Source organism: Dipodomys ordii, unplaced genomic scaffold (genome assembly GCF_000151885.1).
Source record: "Dipodomys ordii isolate 6190 unplaced genomic scaffold, Dord_2.0 Scaffold18, whole genome shotgun sequence".
In the NCBI taxonomy this organism is placed as follows: domain Eukaryota; kingdom Metazoa; phylum Chordata; class Mammalia; order Rodentia; family Heteromyidae; genus Dipodomys; species Dipodomys ordii.
Genome location: NW_012267234.1, coordinates 3,008,248 through 3,031,704, shown reverse-complemented (window position 1 = coordinate 3,031,704; position 23,457 = coordinate 3,008,248). Strand labels below are relative to the sequence as shown.

General features: G+C 34.1%; 1 protein-coding gene across 2 annotated transcripts in view; it reads left to right on the top strand.

The window, feature by feature from the left end:
• Positions 1–23,457, top strand: part of Cdh8 (cadherin 8, type 2) — a 354,170-nt gene that overhangs the window by 271,013 nt on the left and 59,700 nt on the right. For both annotated transcript variants that reach the window (XM_013012785.1, XM_013012784.1), the window contains one exon: positions 16,947–17,068. In XM_013012785.1, the coding sequence (XP_012868239.1) occupies positions 16,947–17,068 (122 nt within the window). The remainder of the gene's footprint in view (positions 1–16,946; positions 17,069–23,457) is intronic.

The following is a 23,457-nucleotide window of genomic DNA, read 5'->3' as shown; positions in this document are numbered from 1 at the left end:
GGAGGGGGAGGAGGAGGAGGAGGAGGAGGAGGAGGAGGAATCTTCGAAGTTCCACTAAAACTAACATGGTAGAAAGAAAATGATTTACTTTTGGTATTTCAATATATGATTTCATTCAACTCTTTCAATAATGCCCAATGGGAATTAGGGTCTTGACTTTTTGATCTATATCTACCATGTACTGTTTTGGATGCTGCATTAAACAGCAAGCAAAAAAAAAACAATAAAGTAAAAAAAATAAAGTTCCTCCTGATGGATTCTACATAATGATTTTGACTCTAATAATGATTTAGATACAAAATTTTGTTTCTTTACTTTTTTAAAATTTTATTGTAAAGGTGATTTCAGAGGGGGTACAGTTATATAAGTAAGGTAATGAGCACACTTCTTGTCAAACACTGTTAAACCCTCTTCATTTCTCCCACTTTTCCTCCCTCCTAAGTTGTAAAGTTCATTTCCATCACAGTGCCTTGTATCACTGTTGCATTGGTTCACCCTTTGTCCTTTGTCTCACCATTTCTGTGATTCCCCTTCACTTCCCCAAACTAGATAAACTTATATACATGGCTAAGGGTACTGAGATTAAAAAACAAAACAAAACAAAACAGTGACAACAGAGGATAAACCATAGGGGAAAATATGAAAGGAAAAGAAATAACTGCAAACGGTACACACACACACACACACACACACACACACACACACACACCTCTGTTTCCATATCTTGGAGTTCATTTTGATCAGCATCATTTTCATTTTATATGGTCATCATTTTATATGTACATCGTAATTGAGCTATGTACATAGCTATTGAACTATCCTAGATATAGTCTAGTTATTACAAATGAGGGAAACCATGAACCCAATGTTTTTTTGGGTCTGGCTAATTTCACTTAATATGACTTTTTCCAAATCTTTCCATTGAATGGGACAATGTCATTCTCTCTGATGGAAGCACAGAATTCCATTGTGTATATATACCACATTGATTCATTCATCTACTGAGGGGCATTTGGGCTAACTGCTGTGGTAAATAATACAGCAATGAACATAGTTGTGCTGATAGCTTTAGTGTGGCCACTTTTGTAGTCATTTGGGTAAATGCCCAGGAGTGGGATTGCTGGATCATAGGGAAGCTCTGTCTATGTTTAGTCTTTTGAGGAACTTCCATACTGCTTTCCAGAGTGGTTGAACCAGTGTGAATTCCCACCAACAGTGTAGTAGCATTACCTTTTTTGCCATATCCCTGACAGCTTCTGTTATTGTTTGTTTTCTTGATAATGGCCATTCTAACAAACATACTAGAAACAAGGAGGAGGGCTTATTGGATTGAGGGCTTGCCCTTGTACTTCCCCTATTCCTCCTGCCCACCAGGGGCTGTATCACTTGGCTTGAGCACATGCTCGCTTCCCTGATGTTCTTCACCTCAGACAGTTTCAGAAGCATGGGAGCCACGTGACAATAGACAGTATATAACCTCTGAAACATCGAGCTAAAAGACATTCCCCTCAAAGCTGGTTTCTCCCAAGTGTGCTGTCACAGCACTGTAAACACTAATTGTACCAACAAAATCATAGCACCTACAAGCCATCAGAGAGGTCTGTTTCTACTGCCAGTGGGCAAGGCAAAAGACATTCTGTCCTAACAAAATCAAAGGCTCACCAAAATCTGTACAATGCTCTAAAGCTTAATGAGTACTTCCTAATTCTCACAGATTCAAGATATAGATTAAGGAAGACTGTTATGTGAATAAGAATGTTCCACTACGGAATTTTTATTTATTTTTTGTCTTGGGACCTGAACTCTGGGCCTGGGCGCTGTCCCTCAGCTCTTCAGCTCAAGGCTAGCGCTCTACCACTTGAACCACAGCACCACTTGAGGCTTTTTCTGCTTATGTGGTGCTGAGGAATCGAAGCCAGGGCCTCATGCATACAAGGCAAGCGCTCTACCACTGAGCCACCTTCCCAGCCCCCCCTATAGATTTTTATATGGTAATTTGGTATGACAGATTTGAACTCAGGGCCTCATGGTTTGTCCTGCTAGCAGTCTACCACTAGAGACAACCCATCAGCCTTATTATTATTATTATTAATTTTTACTGGCTCTTTGTTGGGAAGAAATGGAAGCTTGTCCACTTTTCTATACCAGGCTAGCTTTGAGACTCAGACCTCTAAGTCTCAACCTCCTAATAAGTTCAGGTTTCAGGTGTGAGCTACTTCTACAAAGATCCTTATCATATTGAGCCTGCTCAAAACTCTGGAGTCATTCATAAATTATTATTTCCCACCAACTAATACTCAGAGAAAACTTGAGAAAACTGCCTAGATATTTATCTTATACAGGCTTCAAAAGAAATAAATTTACTGTTTAGTTATCACTAAATATCACAAGCTTTGATGTGAATAAGATGTTGTTCTTTCCATGAAGAAAATTAGAAAGAAAATAATATTCTCCCAACACTCACTCCATGCCTTCCTCAAAAATCACCAATTGGCATAAGTACTTAAGGGCAAATTCAACCCTTTTGGATCCAGTGCTCTGTGTGGTCAATCTTAATTGCCAGCATCTCTGCTGGGTATGGACAATTTCCTAGCAATCTCTAAGTAAAGGCAGTGGTCTTATTTTCTTTCTATAGGAGGAAGGATGCTCTTGGACACATGAGTGAAGAAGAGAAAGGAGTGTATTGATAGTTGGAAGAATAAAAAATAGAGATGGAAATTTAATACTCTTTTTTAAATTTTTTATTATGAAAATATTGTACAGAGGAGTTACAATTACATGGGCAAGATAATGAGTACATTTCTTATCAAGCATTATTGCTTCCTCCTTTGTTTCCCCTTCCCATCCCTTCCCATTGAAAGTGATATCGTTTGTAAGCCTAAAGGAAAATAAATTAAAGAAGGAAATGGCCCTTCTTTATAATAGTAAACCATCCCAAAGTATTTCTCTTTTATCTTACCTAGTTTTACTTTTGTTTGTCAGTCTCACCTACGCCAAGGTCATTTTCCTCTGTTAAGTACAACTATAACAATATATGCTAGTTTTATTTGTTTGTTTGGGTTATTTGGTCTCTCAAGTGCTTCTACAAGCATTTTGGTAACTGGTAGGTGTGTGAGAAGTCAACTTTATTGAAGGAAGTTTGGAAAAGACGCTTTTAAATTTTTATCATCTTTCTGAAAGAGTAATCATGTCACTTTCTCCCTAAAATTATTATGAATTTGAAAGCATGATTTGTAAAAGTAATCATTCAGTGAACAACCCATAATATCCAGCACAAGCGATGATAATGATGAAAATGACATTCTGAAATGCCCTGACTTACTTAATTGTGGGGTAGACTTTTTCCTTCCAAGAATCAGTTCCCGATTATTCTGTGTTGAGTAAAACATTAGCTATACACAGAGCTGGGACGACAAACATATAGTTTCTGTACAACCTATTTTCTATAACACAGAGGGGAAAAAAGTCAAAGTAGTCCTTTGTCTAATGGCTCCAGTGTCTGATAGACAAAAGTCTATATCAAATTAACTAATATTCTAAAAACTATGCCAACTTATAGGGTATAAATTATACATTTTTTTACCCAAATAACTTTGTCCAAAGGTCTTCCCCCAGTCATTCTAGGTTATATCAAGTAGAACACCAACAATGGATGATTTACAACAGCAAATATTGCCAATCCAACAACAGCTTAGCATTTCTGCTCGGAATGCATATCTCTTGCATCTTTTACCTTTTTTTCTTTCCTTTATGTGCTGCTGTGGTAAGGGAGAAAATCACTTTTTATTTTTTTCTTTGACCTGATTTTCCAGAAATTAAGACATTTGGACCATGTATAGATTTCTCTCATTCTCGAGAAATTCAAGAAAAAATAAACTGCTAGTAGTCTTTTAATTTTTTTCCCACTACCTGGCATCATTTTGTTAATAATAATCTAAAAGTGGACTCTGTTCATTCACTGTCTCTTATTTCTGTAAATAAGTTTGTTTTTTGGTGCTGTCAGCAACTCTTTGCTATGTACTATAAACTTGAAAGGAAGAGTTATTAGGTACACGTTAGCTTACTAACTGTCCTTTCATAAGACAAATATTTTAGAAGTGAATTTTGTACATCTAGCACCTAAATATTAGGTAAGATTGATTAAATAACTAACACACTATCACACTAGCTAACATTCCAACAAAAAATGAAATGAAATAAAACATTTACAATCATTTTCTGGAAGGAAAGTATCACTATCTATTGGCTCCTTTGCATTGTCTCTAAAAATATGTTTTAAGTGTTTTCTAATTATATGTTTTTAAGTGTTTTCTAATTATAATATATTTTTATATTTTATCTGATGTGCTAGGTCAAATATCATAGGAATTCACAATATTCCCTATTTAGGTATTTTTAAGTATGCATAAACAGATGCATTAGTAAGAAGTAATGATGCAAAGATGTGACTTTGTATCTATGTTTGCATTCACATATATGCAAGTCCTTTGATATTAGCATCTGAGAGTAAATCAACAATATCCATTTTACTGTCATGTACTTGACACTGAACGAGTGGATTACACTGTAATTATTTCAGCCAGCTCTACTAATCATTTGTCTTGAATTATGTATTTGTTTGTTTAACTCAATATGGTGTGTATATTTTGGCCCCCTGTCACAGTAAGTGTAGAATTCACAGCAGCCAAAGCAGACAGTAAGGAAATGCAATCTGAAGATACAGATCCAGCATTGTAGTTAGAGTATATGCTACTACACACAAACTCAGTTAGGCACTGACTATTGTGTCTTTTTAACTCACAGTGGGTTAGAGTAATTGTATAGTGATGTTCTGTTCATTATTTCATAAGTAAGGATGATCTGTTTTTTAAATGAGGGAGAAAATAATGAAATTATTACACAAAATATGGAGAGGAAAACTGCTTTCTTTATGTCCAAAATAGTCGCTTATATCAGACAAACTCTCCCACTGTGAACAACCATACTATCAGAGGAGAAAAATCATTATTTGAGAGCAGCTAGAGTTTAAGAAAGGATAAGAGAGAAAGAAAACAAATTGAAATACTCCTAAATTTAGCATGCTTTATTCCCTCCAGGCTCTCTTGAGTTAGATGTAAATTAGATGTATAATTAAAACATAATAACAATGACACAGAAGAAACAATGGTATAACAACTTGTCAATAAATAATAAATATATTGTAAACGTTTTTCATCGCACATAGAACATTTGAAATATTACTAGAAAGTATATGCCAAAAAGATAAAGAATAATTAGTCCAAATGAAGATAAAAAGGGGGAAAATAAGTAATTGAAGAAATTTGGATAAACAGCAAAATAAGAAATTCAAATACATATCTATATTGAATATGTATAGTTAATTGTATTAAGAGTAAAAAGTCTATATACAGATTTAAAAAGCACTAGTTTATATTTTTATCAGAAATAAGAAATAAAGGTATATATAAAAATCCTCATATAATATTAAAATGATAGATAAAAGATATGAATGCAAACCCAAATCAAGAGAATGTGGTTTAACTGTAAGCTAAGGGGAAAGATAAATATTCAAAATAAATAAAGGTCACAATTTCATAAAAATAAATGATTAAGTTCAGTATGATACAAAAATCCTAATGTCTTATATGTCCCTGATAGTATATGTTCAAATATACAGTAAAAGAAAATTGACAGAAAAGAAGGTGCAATAAATTAATAGCACTGAACTCCACTGAAAGACGTAAAAATATACTAGCTAACAGTTGAACATCGTATCTAAAATACATACAGATAAAACACAAAACTATTATTACTGAAATCAAGAATCACTTATTCAAAATACCTTCTTCAATAGGCTATTAATCATATCCTAATATGCAGAGTATGTGGATTTAATACATCAATGAATTAGTAAAATGAATTATAAAAATAAATTAATCGCAAATATTGGAAATTAAGCCTTGTACTTCTAAGTAACCCATGAAAACACAATAAAAACACAAAGGTAACATTTATAAAATGAAAGATAGCAAACTTAGGACCTGACAGTATGTGTGGATTGCAGTTGACACATTGCCTCCAGGAAATGAGCTTTAACTGTATGTCAGAAGGGAAGAACTGGTGGAAATCAATTATCTAAGCATCTACTTTCAACTGGGCTGAAAGCAAACAGAAAATTATCATGTAAAAGTGGTAGAAAGCTGAAAATAAATATAACAGAAAATAATGAAATGGAAATCAAATATACAGCACTGAAATCCAACAAAGGCAATAAGTTTTTATTCACAAGGATGAGTAACATGAATACAATCTTGCAAAAATGTTATGTTCATTACCAATATTAGAAATTAAGAAGAGGCTAACAATGCTCGGTAGGAAATGTACTCATTACCTTGCTCATGTAACTGTACTCCCTCTGTATACTATTTTTACAATAAAAAAGATTTTAAAAAGAAAAGGCTATAGTGACTTCGTCTGTAGATACTAAAATCCTAATAATTGAAATAATTATCCTACTAGAATTGCTTGTGCAATAACTTTTCAAATGTATGTTATGTCTAGATTACTAGGTCTCATAGTATTCGATATACATAGGTGAAAATGGAAGCAGATAAATTGAAGGATTGTGTGGATTTGGGAGAGATGACGGAGAATGATGAACATGGTGTTATTGACCAAAGATGCATCGTGTTCACAAACTGAGGGGTTGAATTGAACTACTTAAGATAATAAAAATAAATTAATAAGTAAAAATACTCTTTACAAATTGCCATAATAAATGAAATGATTTCATGCTTATGTAACTTTCTATATTGAATAAATTAAATCTACAACTACTAAGTCTTCATGCATAAATCTTGACCATCTTGATGACTCAGTCACCTGAACTATCAGTGGTAAATTAAGAGGAAGCATTTTCTCTTTTTTTAATTGTGAAAATACAGTATAGAGGGATTACAATTACTTGGGCAAGATAATGAGTACATTTCTTATCAGGCATTGTTGCCTCCTCCTTTGTTTCCTCTTCCCATCCCTTCCCATCTCCCACTCACCCCCACCTGTCTCACCCCCCCACCCCAGCAAAAGTTGTAAAGTTCGTTTTTCGACATAACGACTTGTACATCTCATTGTTGCAATGGGTTCACCTGTATCCCTATTTAAACAATGTGTTTTTTCCCTTCCCCTCCACAAATTATACCAGCATCAAATACAGTGAAAGCATGGGGGAGGGACATACAAAGCAACAAAGAAATCATCTTATAAATATGTTAGAAACAATAGCAAGAAAGAAAAAAAACACTTGTGTCCCTATCTTGGGGTTCATCTCACCTAATATCAACTTATCTGACCATTTCTGCTGTCTCAGGCATATACTAGTTATTGAAGATAAGGGAAAGCATGGGTAGAGGAAGCATTTTCTAACTGGTGGCATGAAACCAGAGTAATCCTGATATTGAAACTGGAAAAAAAAAGTGTTGTGCCAGACACTAGTGTCTCATGCCTGTAATCCTAGCTACTCAGAAGACTTAGACCTGAGGATTGTGGTTTGAAGCCAACCTAGGCAGAGAAGCCTGTGATACTATTATACTAATTAACCAGGCAAAAGTTGGAAGCAGAGGTATGGTTCAAGTGTTATATCACCAACCTTCAACAAAAAAGCCAAATTAGAGTATTAGATGAGTTCACACATCTTTACCAGAAGACACATCACTACACACACACACACACACACACACACAGAGTTAAAAAAGAAATTATCAGCCTGTTCATACAAATAATTCTAGCTCACATATTCACAAATCATAATCACCGATATATAAAAATTATATAGCATTCGGAGAATGCCAGTATAAATTACAACATTTGAAAACCTAATACTGCCAATGACTATATTGAGAAAAGTAAAGCATATATAATCAATCTTAATAGATTCACAAGAAGCCATTTACTCATTTCTCATTCAAGATAAGACTTGAAACACTAGAAATACACTAGAAATGATATAGAGAACAGTTACAAAAATAAATAAAACATAGTGAATATCAAACATTATGGTGAAAGATTGAAATTTTTCTCTCTGATACAAGTGAGTTCAAGTTGCTTATTTTGACTACTATTAGTTAAATTGAAGCCATAGCAATATAACAAGAACTAAGAAATTAATAAATGCATAAATATTAGAAAAGGAGAAATAAAGATTTCACTAGAGAAAGACTTGAATAAATATATACAAAACAAAAAAGCATCTATAGTTATAAATAATAGTTTGTATGACTTTTAATAAAAATTTTTTATTTTTCATTTTCTATAAATATTTGGAAAATAAAATATACTACTCATAAGAGTAAAAATCTTCATTTACATAGGGACAAAAATGTAAGACAGGAAAACAGAAAACTAGAAGACATTACAGATCAAATATATGAAAGAATATTAAGATAGATGAAGGCTTATTCAAAGCTTGATGATTTGCAAGACTCAAATCCTAAAGATAACAATGCCATTTAAGTTTCTGTATGGATTCTAAGCAGCATCTATCAGAATTTCCACAGCTCTGTGTGTGTGTATGTGTATGTGTGTGTATACATGATACTAAAATGAATGACTTGTCAAATGATACTGAAATTTTCATGAAAATATAAAGTGCAAAAGTAATGAGAAATTTATAAAATAGTGCACAGTATATGTAACTTGTTGTCAAAATGCCTAGATACTTATTTCTGTTTTGCCACTTCCTGATTTTGAGAAAATGTGATCACACTTGTCCAGTGGACTTCATACCTCTTTACTATGGTATATAATCATGTAGATAGTTTTTCAACCCTTTACTGTACCCTGAAATCATGTTCATATATGTATGTACATGTATGTATATTTATGTATAGATTTCCATATATAGTCATATATACATATATAAGCTTGTGTTTGACTGTTTTAAGTGTACTATTATTGTAAAGTTGTATTAAGAACATCAAAACTGAACATTAGAAATTCTCCACCTTTTCTCTGCAACACATCAGTCTCTCTAATTCAAACTTTACTATTTAAGAAATATAAAACGAAGTTCATAGTAAAGGAAATTTAATATACTCAGTATCCTTGAATTGGTTCTACTTAAAACAATGGAGGAAAGCATAGGGAATTTTTTGATATAATAGAAGAATGTAAGCAGAAATCTCATCATGGAAAACTGAAAGGTATTGATGTATCACAGGGAAAAAAGAAATTTCTTGCACAATTGTATTCATTTACATGATGTACTACAGAAAAAAGAGAGATGTGCAAGTTAAATGTATGCATGTAGCTGGAACTCTGGAAGAGGAAAATTAATACTTTGGTGTAACATTTTAATCAAAAGTTATAGGAAGGAAAGCCAAATAAACCATGATGGTCCAACAAACAAATACAAAACTTATATGCAACCACAAACCAAACATATGAAGCCAAATTAATGAAAGCACAAATTTTCATCCATAGTATGGACCATGGAAAAACAATCAATCTCATACTGGTAAATGATTAAAAGTAGATGATGTTTACAGAATATGTGTTGAAAGGATAAAAGGAAATGGAAATTAAATTTCCATGCTTTTAGTTGTATTTCATTTTACTTTAGAATATGACTTCTTGAAGTTTTTATTTAAGAAATATGAAGTTTCCAAGAAGGTATTATTCCAATATTCTTAATGTAATGGCTTTGAGTCTTTACCCCATAAGACCAAACTTTTACAATGATAATTAAAACTATATAAAAATTAAAACTATATTAAAAATATAGCTTCCTGGCTTCTCAAATCTCAGTTTTTGTGAACTGAAAGCTGAATGTGAGAGGTCCTTTTAGATACATAGAAAAAATCATGGTGTAACTTCAACTTAGATATACAACATCTGACAATAGCAGTCCCACTCATCATTAAAATAATATTTTCTCCAGAGTGTTTAAATCAATTAAAAATGTCTAAGTCCTTAGCTTTCTTGATGAGCACAAACATTTTCTCCCCTGGTATGAAAGAATTAATATTGGTTAATAGGAAGGCTGTGATCAGGATTTTGCACATAAGATCCTATAACTATCATTTGCTTAAAGTCCTGATTGATTGTAAAACTATTCTTTCAATTTGGCTTAGATACATGGAATAAATCAGCTTTATTCCTTTTGATACACAATGGTTTGCTAGATTTCTCACAGTTCTAGGACAAAATTTTTTTATAATACTCATGGTCACATAATCCCTCTATGTACACTAGAGGGCAGAGAATTCTTTTTTTTTAATTTTTATTTTATATTTTAATTGTCAAGGTGATGTACAGAGGGGTAACAGTTCCATAAGTAAGGTAATAAGTACATTGCATGTCAAATTTGTTACCCTTCCCTCATTTTTCTCCAACTTTCCTTCCTTCTAACCCCCAAATTGTACAGATCATTTCCAACATATTGTCTTATGTATATCGCTGTTGCATTGGTTCCCCCTCATACCTTGTCTCATCATTGTGGTTCCCCTTCCTTTCCCTAATTCAAATAAAGTTCTTAATAGGTTTTCCTTAGAATGAAGACTATGTTGGAACTTTGCATTAAGCTATCTGTTCTAGTATTAGAGAGGTTATGCATAGTAATAGCAGTGGTAGTAGTAGTAGTAGTAGTAGTAATAGTGTATAGAAAAGTGCCTATTATAAAAATACCAGGAGCATTTCTATGCTTAGAGGATTCAGTAGTTATTCACATTCTAACTTGTAATTGAGGTAAATGACAATGTTGGTGTTGGTAATAAATCATTACTGCTTTTGAGATGATCACTGCATATGTGGGAAAAATGTACCTCAGCAAGTTGTATCAGTCACCAAAGAGTTTAAACATATCTACTTTAAAATTATTTTCCAAGATCTTTTTTTTTAATTCCAGTGTGTCTTATTTTAAACATCCTAAGTGCCTATCATTTCTATCTTGTACCCAGTTTGCATCTTCTTATTTTTGTTAACTTCCATTGGGTCTCACATTCCTATTCAATGATACATCCCCATATTCTGCATTCCCCCATTGACTGTAATTTACTGCTTATACTTTCCACCTTTGAAATTGTAGAAGGCTCAAGAATTATTGGTTAATCAACAGACTCCAAAATATATCTAAATTTGTCAAGTCTTTTTCTTATAGTCTGAAAAGGTTGTTTTTTCATTGAATGCCTGCAAAAACAGCAGCTCATGGAACCAGTTAGAAGAAAATTCCCAAGTAACTTACTCTTGGCAGTATTCCATTACCTTTGATTATAAAAGGGCAAAATTAATGGGCAACTCATGAGGCTGTGTGACAGGTAGGTGACAGGAAGTCACCACTACTCACGTGGGGAAAATAGGAAAAGGAGTTTATGCAAGGTGCCAGTTCCATCATTTCTCCATCACATGTGTAAACAGCCTGATTTTTGTGGCCAGTTGTATGGTCTTTTCCTTCCAGACCGTTTTGTCACATCTCATGTGTTTAGAAAATTAATCTTTAATGAATGCTAATCAAGATTCTAATTATAATATCTTTATATTTAATGTTTGTGTACCAGATGAAAGGCAAACATTTTGGGGCCAGTCACAAAGGACATGAATAATTTTCTTAGAAGCTTGTCTAATTAGTTTTATTACTCTATAATATCTTTAAAATTTGAACTGTTATCAATTCATGAACTTAGATAAAAGTGAATCTTCCGTTATTTAAATATGACACTCATGCTGAAAATTACAAGTTTTCATTACGATCATATGTGTTTATACAATACAAATAAAGGTAACATATCTAGGGATTGTTTTCGTAATAGGGGACAACAGTTTTCTGTTAATGCATTTTATTTTCCTTTATTGTTTCTTCTTGTTCAAGAAATATATATATATATATATATATATAGTGTATAAATAAAGTGAATTTCTGGGATATTAACATACTAAAGATAAACAAGCACATAATTATGGAACCAAAGCAAAACAAAGCACAATGCATTTTCTTCTCCATGAAGTTACTGGAAGTTGATCTCAGAACCTTATGCTCTCATTTGTAAGCTGAAAGGATTCCAAATGCAGCTCTTCTACATGAACTAGAATGATGTTATCTAAAACATATTCCTGTGATAGAAAAGAGAAACAATTGAAATTAATTTACTTGTATATCCATTCAATTCCTTCTTCAAAATACCATTTGAGTTACTCAAGCAGTCTAACCTATAACCCTCTCCTGAGAATTTTGATGAAATAGTTTTCTCATGTATTCATTCATTGTTTACCTACTTACCTATTCCATAAACAATTGCATGTATATTCACGGTTAAAAGGACAAAACACTTATAGACAAAAACACTCCATATACTCTAGGAGAGACTATTCTATAACAATGTAATATATCTACCATAGAAATCATTCATTTCGGGAATGACCAAAGAGTAAGGAACCTTCTCTCTGCAATAGGCTATTTAGATATTAAATCATCATTCATGGCCCATACAAAATTATCAGTGCAGACACATTGAAGAGGGAAGCTGACTAGAAATACACTTGTCTGTAGATCAAGTACGGTCCTCAAGTCAAATGTTCTCCAACTTTCTAGGAGAAGAAAAAAAAAACAGTGTAAGAGATAAGCCTTGTGGGTAATCTTGAATGGTAGCAAAAATTCAGTAATTACTAAGGGACATTATTAAATTATTTGTAGTTAGGTATAACTACTAGTATCTTTTACATGTCAATGGAGGCTACAAATATATAACAACGTGGACATACTCTATTAACATTTTAGGTTTGCTTTTAATTTTAAGGAAATATACTACAAAATACAAAATGGAAATGAAATGAGCATGAGGATGTATTTCAGTGGTGGATTGTGCTCATCTACCAAGTGGTCCTGGGTTCTTTCTCAGCATTACAAAACAGGATGAAGGAAGCCAGAGAAATATAATATGTTCAATTCACCTCTGTAAAAGGCATAAAATAATGAATATAATAAAACAATTGCTAAATATAAAAAGATATAAAACGCATGACATGAGATTCTTAACAGCTATGAAAGATACATTTAAAATTTGGTGCTCATTTTTGCACAGCAAATTATTTTTAAAAAAGCAATTTGCAAAATACCTATGTTCATTATATATTAAGCACTTAGTTGCTTGTAGAGGTGTGGCGAATGAAATGTAATCAATGGAAAAATATTCTCTGCCAATCATGACCTATCATTTTTTAAGTGATAGCTTTCCAATGTTTCCTAGCTCCTAACAGCAAAGGTTGGTGATATGTTATTCTGGGCCCTAGATAGATAACTAATATTGTATCAGAAATACAACATACATGAAAAGACACATTGGTTAAATATTGTAATATAACCACCAAAACAAATGTAGAATTTGTTTCTTATGCTTAGATTTTACCACCTGCTGCTGATCCAGGCCTAGGATATATTTTTCCAATTGTAAGAGAATAAGAAAATAGCAGAATTATTATTTTCTTGAAGCAGAAAAAAATCTGTGCATGAAGGTGTGTGTGCATGTGTGTGAATGCACGCGCATGCACACACAGACAGACAGACAGGAATGTGCCCGGTAGGGAGGGAAGATAATGGATGCCATATTAATAGACTTGGTTTAATCAGACACTCATTAACACTGACTCAATAGATTAACATTTCCTTTTACTACAAAAGACATTGAATGCTATTTATTCAAAGGGCAGGACAACATTTGTTTGCACTTTCCATTGGTAGGATGATACATATATTATTGTCTTTCTATTTTTTTTAATATTTTTATTGTAAAGATACTGTGCAGAGGGGTTACAGTTACATGAGTAAGGTAATGAGTACATGTCCTATCGAGCACTCTTACCTCCTCCTTTGATTTTCCCCCACCATCACTTCCCCCTGCACCTCTCCCACTCCTCCCTCCCACCTCCAAGTTGTAAAGTTCGTTTTCAGCATAGAGTCCTGTATATCTCATCATTACAATGGGTCAACCTGCATCCCCATTTCAGCATTCTGCTATACCTCTTCCCCTTCCCAAATTACAAACAAGTATACACAAGATGAAGAACACCTGAATCAAATACAGTGAAAACAGGGGTTATACTGTGGGGGAAGATCTGAACTTGTAGGTCAATCTGAGCTGAACATTAGTTACTTAATAACTGAATGACTATATTATATGCAAGAATATCTACTAGCAAGGACTTGTAATTATTTATACTACATACAATTTGGGAAAGAATGAATATTGTAGAAGGAATCACTAATAGTTGATAAATTACAAGTACTATACAAGAAAATTAATCAACTTAAAGGACTTTAGTAAGGAAAATCATAATAAGCAAAGTTATTGAACTTAATTTGTACAGCTTCTCAGGTGGGTTGTATATCATAAATACAATTCTGAACATATTAAATAGTGGTACAATGCATTGGCTATATTCAGCCTAATATTTTGATTCAGATCTCAAATGTAGGTCAACCTTGAGATAAATATTCAAAACAAACCTATAAACATTTCTGTGGTTGTTGTGATTAGTTACATGAATATATATGACTTCATCCATATTTTGCTATGAATGTGGATCATATTTGAAAGAGAAAAAAAGTGGAAAGAAATTGAATGATTCATGATTATGCAAAATATTCTTCCACGAATAGACAGTTGACTCTGCATGATGCTGTTGAAATAGATAACCACCAAATACCATGGTTAGAATGCTCATGGATGTGTGCCTCATACTATGGGAACCCGTGTATGTTTTATCATACAATATTTATGTTCCTTTTATAGCATGTTAAATTCCTTAATTTCAGGTTACTTAAGGATAAAATGCAATTAAATAACTTGATCAGGATCAGGTAGTTAGGAAAGGGTAAATACCAGGCTCCCGATTTTCATTTTATTGCAAACGATTCTCCTTTTCACTTTCGAGATGCTACTCTTAAGCTCATGATCAGGGAAAGAGAGACAACTCCTTAAGAATATAATCTTTCTGCACTCAAAATGTGACCTTTGCGCAATTTTGTTGAATAGATAAAGCTTAAAATGTCAGTCTTTTGTCTTAGAGACATGTGTAATACTTTCTTTTTTAGACTTTCCTTTCTATCAAAACAAGGGAGGTACATGCTTCCTCTCTGAATAAAGAATGAATGAATTCATTAGCCACACACAGCAAAAGAAGCAATGCAACATATGAGACATTGAGACCATCATATCATTTGGCATTTGGGAAGAGAATTTATGTTCCATTACTAATATGATAGGAATTCCATCAAATGGAATTCACTTATCTACAGTCAGGGTAGTCACGGTACTTAACTGACAAATTCAAATCTTGAGGTACAGCCAATGGAGTTAACCAAGTGTAAATCTGAGCATGGCTAGGATTAGTGTGTGTGCTGCAGACATTACTTTTATATTTACCAAAATTTGAAAGTTTTAGCGATCAGGACTTAATCAATTGTCAAAAAGAGAAATTTAATATATCAGATTCAAGTCTGTTTGTTCATATTCAAATCCAAACATATTTCCCTCTTGGCTTGCTTATAAATATTCAGTGCCACAGAAACACAAATAAATAATTGGCCATCTCCAATGCATTCTGTATAATTTACAACAGATCAAAAGATTATTACATGCTAAAGTCAGAGTCAAATTCTATTGCATTGATGAGAAGTGAAAAATAATAACACGGCCCAAGCCAGCAATGAATTAATGGACTTACTGAATCTGTGTGTGTGTGTGTGTGTGTGTGTGTGTGTGTCCATCTGTTTATGTGTGTAACTATTTTAAACTTAAGAATTTTTAGAATTAAGAACTACATATTGAATTCTGTTCTCTGAAAATAGGCTTGAAAAGATTAGAAGATTGTTTTTGTTTACCTCAAAAATCTTTATGAAAATTATATTAAGATAGCTTAAATAATTAAATATAAATAACTTAAGTAATTAAAACAATCTTACTACCTATGTCCTTTGCTAGTATATGTCTGAGACAAGCAGAAATGGTCAGATAAGTTAATGTTAGGCAAAATCGACCCCAAGATAAGGACTCAAATGTTTTTTCTTTCTTGCGATTGTTTCTAACATATTTATAAGATGATTTCTTTGTTTCTATGTATGTCCCTCCCCCACGGTATAACCCCTGTTTTCACTGTATTTGATGTTGGTATAATTTGTGGAGGGGAAGTTAAAAAACAAATCACTTAAATAAGAATACAGGTGGACTCATTGCAACAATGAGATGTACAAGACATTATGTCAAAAAGCCAATTTACAACTTTGGAGCGGGGTTGGGGTGGGGGTGGAGATGTGAAGGGGAAACAAAGGAGGAGGCAACAAAATGCTTGATAAGAAATGCACTCATTACCTTGCTCATATAATTGTAACCCCTATGTAAGGAATTTTCACAATTTAAAAAAATAATCTTAATCTCATAGAAACATATCCCATGGTTAATTTTTATTGAACAACAAAATTTATTTTACCCATCTGTAGCTATGTTCTTTTTATGATTACTAGCTGATTCTTCCCTTCTATTGAGTTTTTGATCCTTGTAGATAGATAGACAGATATGTAGATAGATATTATTACCTTGAAAAAGTAATAATATCTCAAAATAAGTTGTGCTCTACACAAAATATACAGAAATAAATCATTTAGCATACAATTTATATTTCTTTTAAATATTATATTTATATCCATGGAATAAAGCTTGTTTCCTCTGTTTGTTCAGATGTGTTCTTTTATAATCTAAGTTCTAAAAATGTTATTTGGAATAAAAACTCATATAACTTTTTAAGTAGCCAAGTATTTACTATTTTTTTTTTTCCATATGGACGGGTCAGATGCCATAATCACCATGTTAGTGTAGCAGAACTTGACCCAGTGAGGGAAAAGTTGAGTTGCTCGTTACAATGGAATACCCTCAATGCTGATGTTATTTTTTTCCTTCCCATAGGGAACCACAGTCAGATATCACGCGTGCCTGTTGCTATTAAAGTGCTGGATGTCAATGACAACGCCCCTGAATTCGCATCCGAATATGAGGCATTTTTATGTGAAAATGGAAAACCCGGCCAAGTAAATATCTCCATGTTGTTAATGCTGAATATGTTTGTATACAACTGTCTCATATTTCTTTAACCTGCCTTACCCCGTGCATTTGCATCGTTTGTGATCTGCGGTATCCCAGGAGAGAAACACACCCAAATGGGAGCAGAAAGGGACTACTTTTCTGCAGATGTTAATTCTCTTCCTACTTATGACTGAATTGGCTCCTAAAACCAGAACAACCTGCTCTACCATGAACTCAGAGCCAAAAACACTGTCTTAAAGTATAAAAGGTTTTAGACAATAACTGGGATTTTCTTAGGGTGCTGGGCCATTAACTGTAACTTCCCGGTAACAGACAGTAAGTAAGCTCAAAAGGGAATTGATTTTCCTTTTACATTATAAACATACAAATAACATACAATAGTGTATTCTAAGAAGACTAGTAGGTTATAGGCAATTGTAGGAAGTGAGTGATGGGATTTGGACAAATGTAGATGTATTTATATGTTTAGATAAACATGAGATGGACAGCTAGTTTAGACATGCATGTAAAGTACCTAAGATTGTGCAGTGGTGTGTCTTTTTTTCCCATTCTACCACATATGGTATAGATAGGAATAGTGAAGAGAGCAAAAAGAAAGGCAGAAGGCAAGACAGATGGAAGTCAAAAATAAGGAGAAAAATAGGAAAGGTAAAAGGAAAGAAGAGACGAAAGGGAAGAAGCAAGAGAAGGAAGAAGAGAAGAAAGGGGAGGGGAAAATAAGTAGGCAGGGCTGGAGAGAGGAAGGGAGGGAGGAAAGAAGGGAGAGAGGGAAGGATCAGAGGGAAGAAAAAAGGGGGACGGATGAAAGGGGAAAATAAGAGAAAAGGGAAATAAGGGTGGAGAAAGGATGGAAGGAGAGAGAGGAAGTTAGGAAGGGAGGGAAATAAAGAATAGGGAGAAAGGGAGGGAGGTAAATAAGAAGGGAGCAAGGGTTAAACAAGTAAGAAGAAAAATAAAATATAAGAACCTGCTATCTTCTGAATGTCAAAATGGAAATAGCCTATGTAAAGTTCTACAAACCACAAATGTAATAGATTTATTTTAACAAGGTGCCAAAGTACTGTATGTTTAAGAAATTTATCATTTTTCAACTTCCTAATTTATTTCTGGATGGTGACATTTTAATTTAAATAAACAGCAGCTGACAGCATGACACTGGAGTTGTTAATCCAACTATTCTTGTGCCTCATGTGGGTGTTAGGAATTAAACTTACTATTTGCCAAGCAGCTTACCTGACAAGAGTCAGACTTTTTTTTTTTTACCCCTAATGAAAAGAATAGCACTGTAGCTTTTATTTAATTATTACAAAAGGTGAATGTGTTACCTGGCCATAAAACAGTGGGCAATTTCTCCTATACTATTCACACATATCTGAAGGATTAGTATTGTTTCCATCTACCAAAATCTGACCTCTCTGCACACAAGAAAGCTACAATTCTAATAATAAAACCAATTATTTTTAAGAACCTAGACATTGTTTACTCATCAAAATATCCAGCTTTAGCAGTGGTACACTTTTGTTTTTATAATATTCCCCACTTTAGCGTTAGATGTTTCTTAATTTTATCATGTGAAATTTTCCCCTATGGTTTATATATTTTGAGAATATGTGTGGTCCTTTGAGGATGATGATGTTGACAATGACAATGACTCTGAGTTTGTGTGTGTATGTGTGTGTGTATGTGTGTGTGTGTGAGTGTGTGTGTGTGTGTGAACACACATACCAGTAAATATCTTTTACCTAAGTTGTGGATTGATTTGGCAGGGAATTTGATCAAAATATGATAGGTCAGGTTCAAGGATATGCTGTTGTGTGGACTGGAAAATTGCCGGGATAATGTAGTCAGACAGAGTTATATGCTAGACATTTTCCTATCACAGTATCTGGAAAAAAAATAAAAACAATCTTTAAGGATTTAAATAAAATCTCATTGCTAGTGCAGAAATCATCACGCAAGTTCTGACTGAGGTTGATGGCACTGATGTTTCAAACACTTGACATTTTGGCTTCCCATGAGATATTGACAGGAATGTTTTTGGGGTCTATGTAAGTCTGGAGGCTTAATCTCAGAATTTCGACTCTTTCCAAGGTTTGAATGATTTTTTTTTCAGCCATTCTTCAAAAAATGCATTGTTTCTTTATCTTTCCTATCTAATATCAAAATAAAGAAGTTGACTTATGACTTTTTTTACAAATCACAAAATTGACTTGTTTTATAAAGAAGTGTGTGTGTGTGTGTGTGTGTGTGTGTGTGTGTGTGTCTACACATCTCTAATGGATGTGGATGTGTTTGGGCATGGTCAGGTAGAGGTTATTTGGTTACATGGTCAATTTTTGACTATTTAGCATGGCTTTTGGACATACAGCTAACTGCTTGAAGCATACCTATGCCACTGCTCATTCTTTTCTGAATTATTTGAACTATTGTCAGCCAGAATTCATGTTTATTCCTTATGTCATTCCTAGGCCAGCCTTAATACTCAACACCTAATATTTATACTGAATTTTTTTTGACCAAATTCATTTATTCCATCCACAACTTTGGTACTCATTTACAAAGGTTTGACATATATACACCTGTCATCGTCTCTTGTAATCTGCACCAATGGCTGACTCACTGCACAAGTGGACTATCCATGCTCAGATTATCACCCTGTCATGAACACTCAAGATCCACAACTGCTAATTAGGACTAAATTGATACTCATCTCAATATTTTCCACAATGAATGTCTGCTTTGTAATAGTTTCAGAGAAGGACAGATGCATTGGAGTGTGTGTGTGACGCAGAAGGTATGGATTTCAGGCTAACTCAGATGGAGTTTCCTGGGAGATGCTGTTGCTGGAGTCCTTTAGTAATAATCAAGAGCAAGCCATTAACACACCTTGTCAATATAAACTGCTTGAATTGTGAGGGCCTAGGTAAAGAGGTGTTTAAAACATCTTATAGAATGAGAAACCATGTCATTGCCAGGTGTTGGTGGTTCATGACTATAATTTTAGCTATTCAGGAAGCTAAAATCTCAGAATCTTGGTTTGAACCTAGCCTGGGGAGACATCTCCAGGAGACTCTTTTCTCCAATCAACTAGCAAAACCTGGAGATATGGCCCAATAGCAACAATTCAGCCTTGAGCAAGAAAACCAAGCAAGCTTTTGAGGCTCTGAGCTCAAAACTTAGTACTAGAACAAAAGGAGAGAGACAGAAAGAGAGAGAGAGAGAGAGGAGGGAAGGCAGGAAGGAAGGCAGGCAGGAAGGCAGGAAGGAAAGAAAGGAAAGAAGGAAGGAAGGAGAAAAAGAAAGAAAAAAGAAAGATATAATCTATAAATATAGAGTATCTATTGAAATTAATCTTTTCTACGTAATTTGACACCTATAAACAAAATCAGAATTTAAAAGAAGGGTGAGGCCCTTCATATTTTATGGGCAATTATTACTTGTTCAGGATCTATCTGTTCTAGAAGAGATACAGGCACACTTTGAAAACAGGATTGGAAAGTGTACCTCTCTCATTCTACCACATTCTTATAATTCTGAAGTAGAAGATTATCTAGATATCTTTTTCCTGTCATAGGAAATTTGAGGCTATAATCTACTACACAAAGTCAATTTAAAACCCTTTTGATTGGACTCTTTAAAAATAGTTATTCTGTTACATAAGCGTCAAAAGAATTATTTATGAATCTTAGTTTTTTTTTCTATTTAAAAACAAAATTGAATATTTACAGGTAAGTTGCCTCAAGCCAAAAGACAGAGGTGATGTAAGTCTTTAGACATTAATTCAACCAAGGCCTGATGTGATTTTTATATATTATTTGACTCTAAGTTAAGATGATGGATTGAAAACATACTCTTTCCTTATAGGAATGTGTATTAGTATTTACAAAATTAGGAAGCAAAATATGTGTCTTACAGTTCACATTCCTGATAGAATAGTAGCTCTTCATCAGTACATTTCACTGGGCATTAACTAAGAGTCAGGACTTGTCCAGACACTAGAAAATTAGTTGCTTGCAACACTTAGAAATTTGTCTTCTTGTCATCATAGAATTTTCTCTCTGGCAAATTGGAATGTAACTTGAAAATGGTAGATTTGCAAGAAAATGCTTCAATATACTCAGGACAGAAAAGTTGATGCAGAGACAAGGTAGGGGGATAGAAAAGACCTCCTAATGTAGGACAAGTCCTGCAAGGATAGCAAACACTTAGTACTGAAAAGAGTCAACTTAGGATAAACAAGATACTGTCTAAAGAAAATGTTAGTCTAGCTAGATGGGTAGAGGACTGGGTAAAAATGATGGAGAGCTCAGAAATTCTTGTATTACACATGACAGCACCCCATTCAGAACCAAGTATGACAGTAATGTACGACTTCTGTGATCAGTTTTGTCTAGAAGATCGTTCAGAACTCCATACTACATTTTATATCCTTAATAGAATTTAGCTAGAATTTTATGCATCACAAATAGCCTTGTGACTTAGAGTGGACTTCGAGTCACTTGTTTTAGATGGTTCATCATTGCAAGTACTGAGCTGAGTATTACCTTTCTAGGTTCAAGTCAAGGTCTCTTCTTGAGTATCTGACAATGCTCCTTATTTGAAAGTCCATTAAATAACCACCTGCATGAGCTACTTTTGTCCTGAGGGAAGAGCTCTTACAAATTAATAGGAGGGGGGCTGGGAAGGTGGCTTGCATGCCTGAGGCCCTGGGTTCAATTCCTCAGCAACAAATAAGCAAAAAGCAAAAAGCCAGAAGTGGCACTATGGCTCAAGTGGTAGAGTGCTCCTTGAGCTGAAGAGCTGAGGAACAGTGCCCCACAACCAGACCCACCCAAAAAATTAATAGGAGGAAACTACAAATAAATCTAGTAGAGCCGGGCACTGATGGCTCAAACCTATAATCCTTGCAACTCAGGAGGCTAAGATCTGAGGATCTTGGTTCAAAGCCAGGCCAGGCAGCAAAGTCCGTGAGACTCTTCCTCCCCCTCCCCCCCCCCGCCCCTGTGAGACTCTTATCTCCAATAAAACACCAGAAAACAAGATGTAGCTCTGTGGCTCAAGTGGTAGAGCTCTAGCCTTGAGCTGAAGAGCTGAGGGACAGAGCCCAGCCCCAGAGTTTAAGCCCCAGGACCAACAAAAAGCAAAAATCTAGTAGAGTATAATTTTAGCTTTATCATCATGAATACTACAAAGATCTTCTGTTTAGTAATTGAGTCATTATGTCTACATTAAAAAGAAAAAGAAAAAAATCAGAAACTTTTTTTATTGTGCCAATTCTGGGATTTAAACTCAGGAACTTGGTTCTTTCTCTGAGAAAAGGTGAGCATTCTATCATTTGAGCCAAAGTTCTACTTCAAACATTTTGGTGATCACTTGAAGATAAGAGTCTCACAAACTTGCTTTGAACCCCAATCCTCAGATCTCAGCTTCCTGGGTAGCTACAATGACAGGTATGAGCCACTGGTACCCAGCAAAATACAAAATCTTTAGTTCCCATCCTCTGACTAATACTGTAGTAATAAAATTCTACTTAGTATGGTGGTTCTCGTGTTCATACACACACACACACACACACACACACACACACACACACACACACAATATAACAAGCCATAGTTGAATACATACATAAAAATACATGACTATCCATATCTGACACTCAAAGAATATTCACAACATTTTAGAATTACATTGCTAGTGCATTTTATTTGGGGATGAGAAATGTTTTGAAACCAAGTTCTTAGATACTACTGTGGAAACAGCTGTATTCACAGACGCTAAAATTAAGCTCACCTCTGGATGTCAAAAATTTTCAGTTATCTACTGAACAATATTTATTATGCACAAGCTGTTAATTATTGTGATATGATCTCAGGCAACACTATGGAAGCATGAAAAATTATTCTTATGAAGCTTAGTAAGAAAGAAAGTTTATAAGAAGGAGGAATAGATGATATTTGAATTGTTGGAAAGTGTGTGAAAATAAACATTAAAGCAACTAGACAGAGGAGAACAAAGGAAATTCAGAAAGGTAATAGTGTTGTCAGAGGAACTTACCTTTTAAGTGGGTATCATTTATGGTAAATGAAGAAAGACTGGGCATGAAAAGAGCCTTCTAGCCAGCAGCATGCCACGTGCAAAGACCCTAAAGGGAGAAAGATCTTATTCTTTTGAAGAATTGAAGACGTCTCTGGCTAGAGTATAATAAGCAAGCATGAGATTGTAAGTAGCTTTGTATCTGAATAAAATCTACACACATACATAAATGCATGTAAAGCAGGAAAAGCTTTTAGGATGCTATATTTAAAATCGATATTTATATCCTGAGATGGCAATAGGGGGAAAAGCAATGCTGCTTGCATAATTTTATATT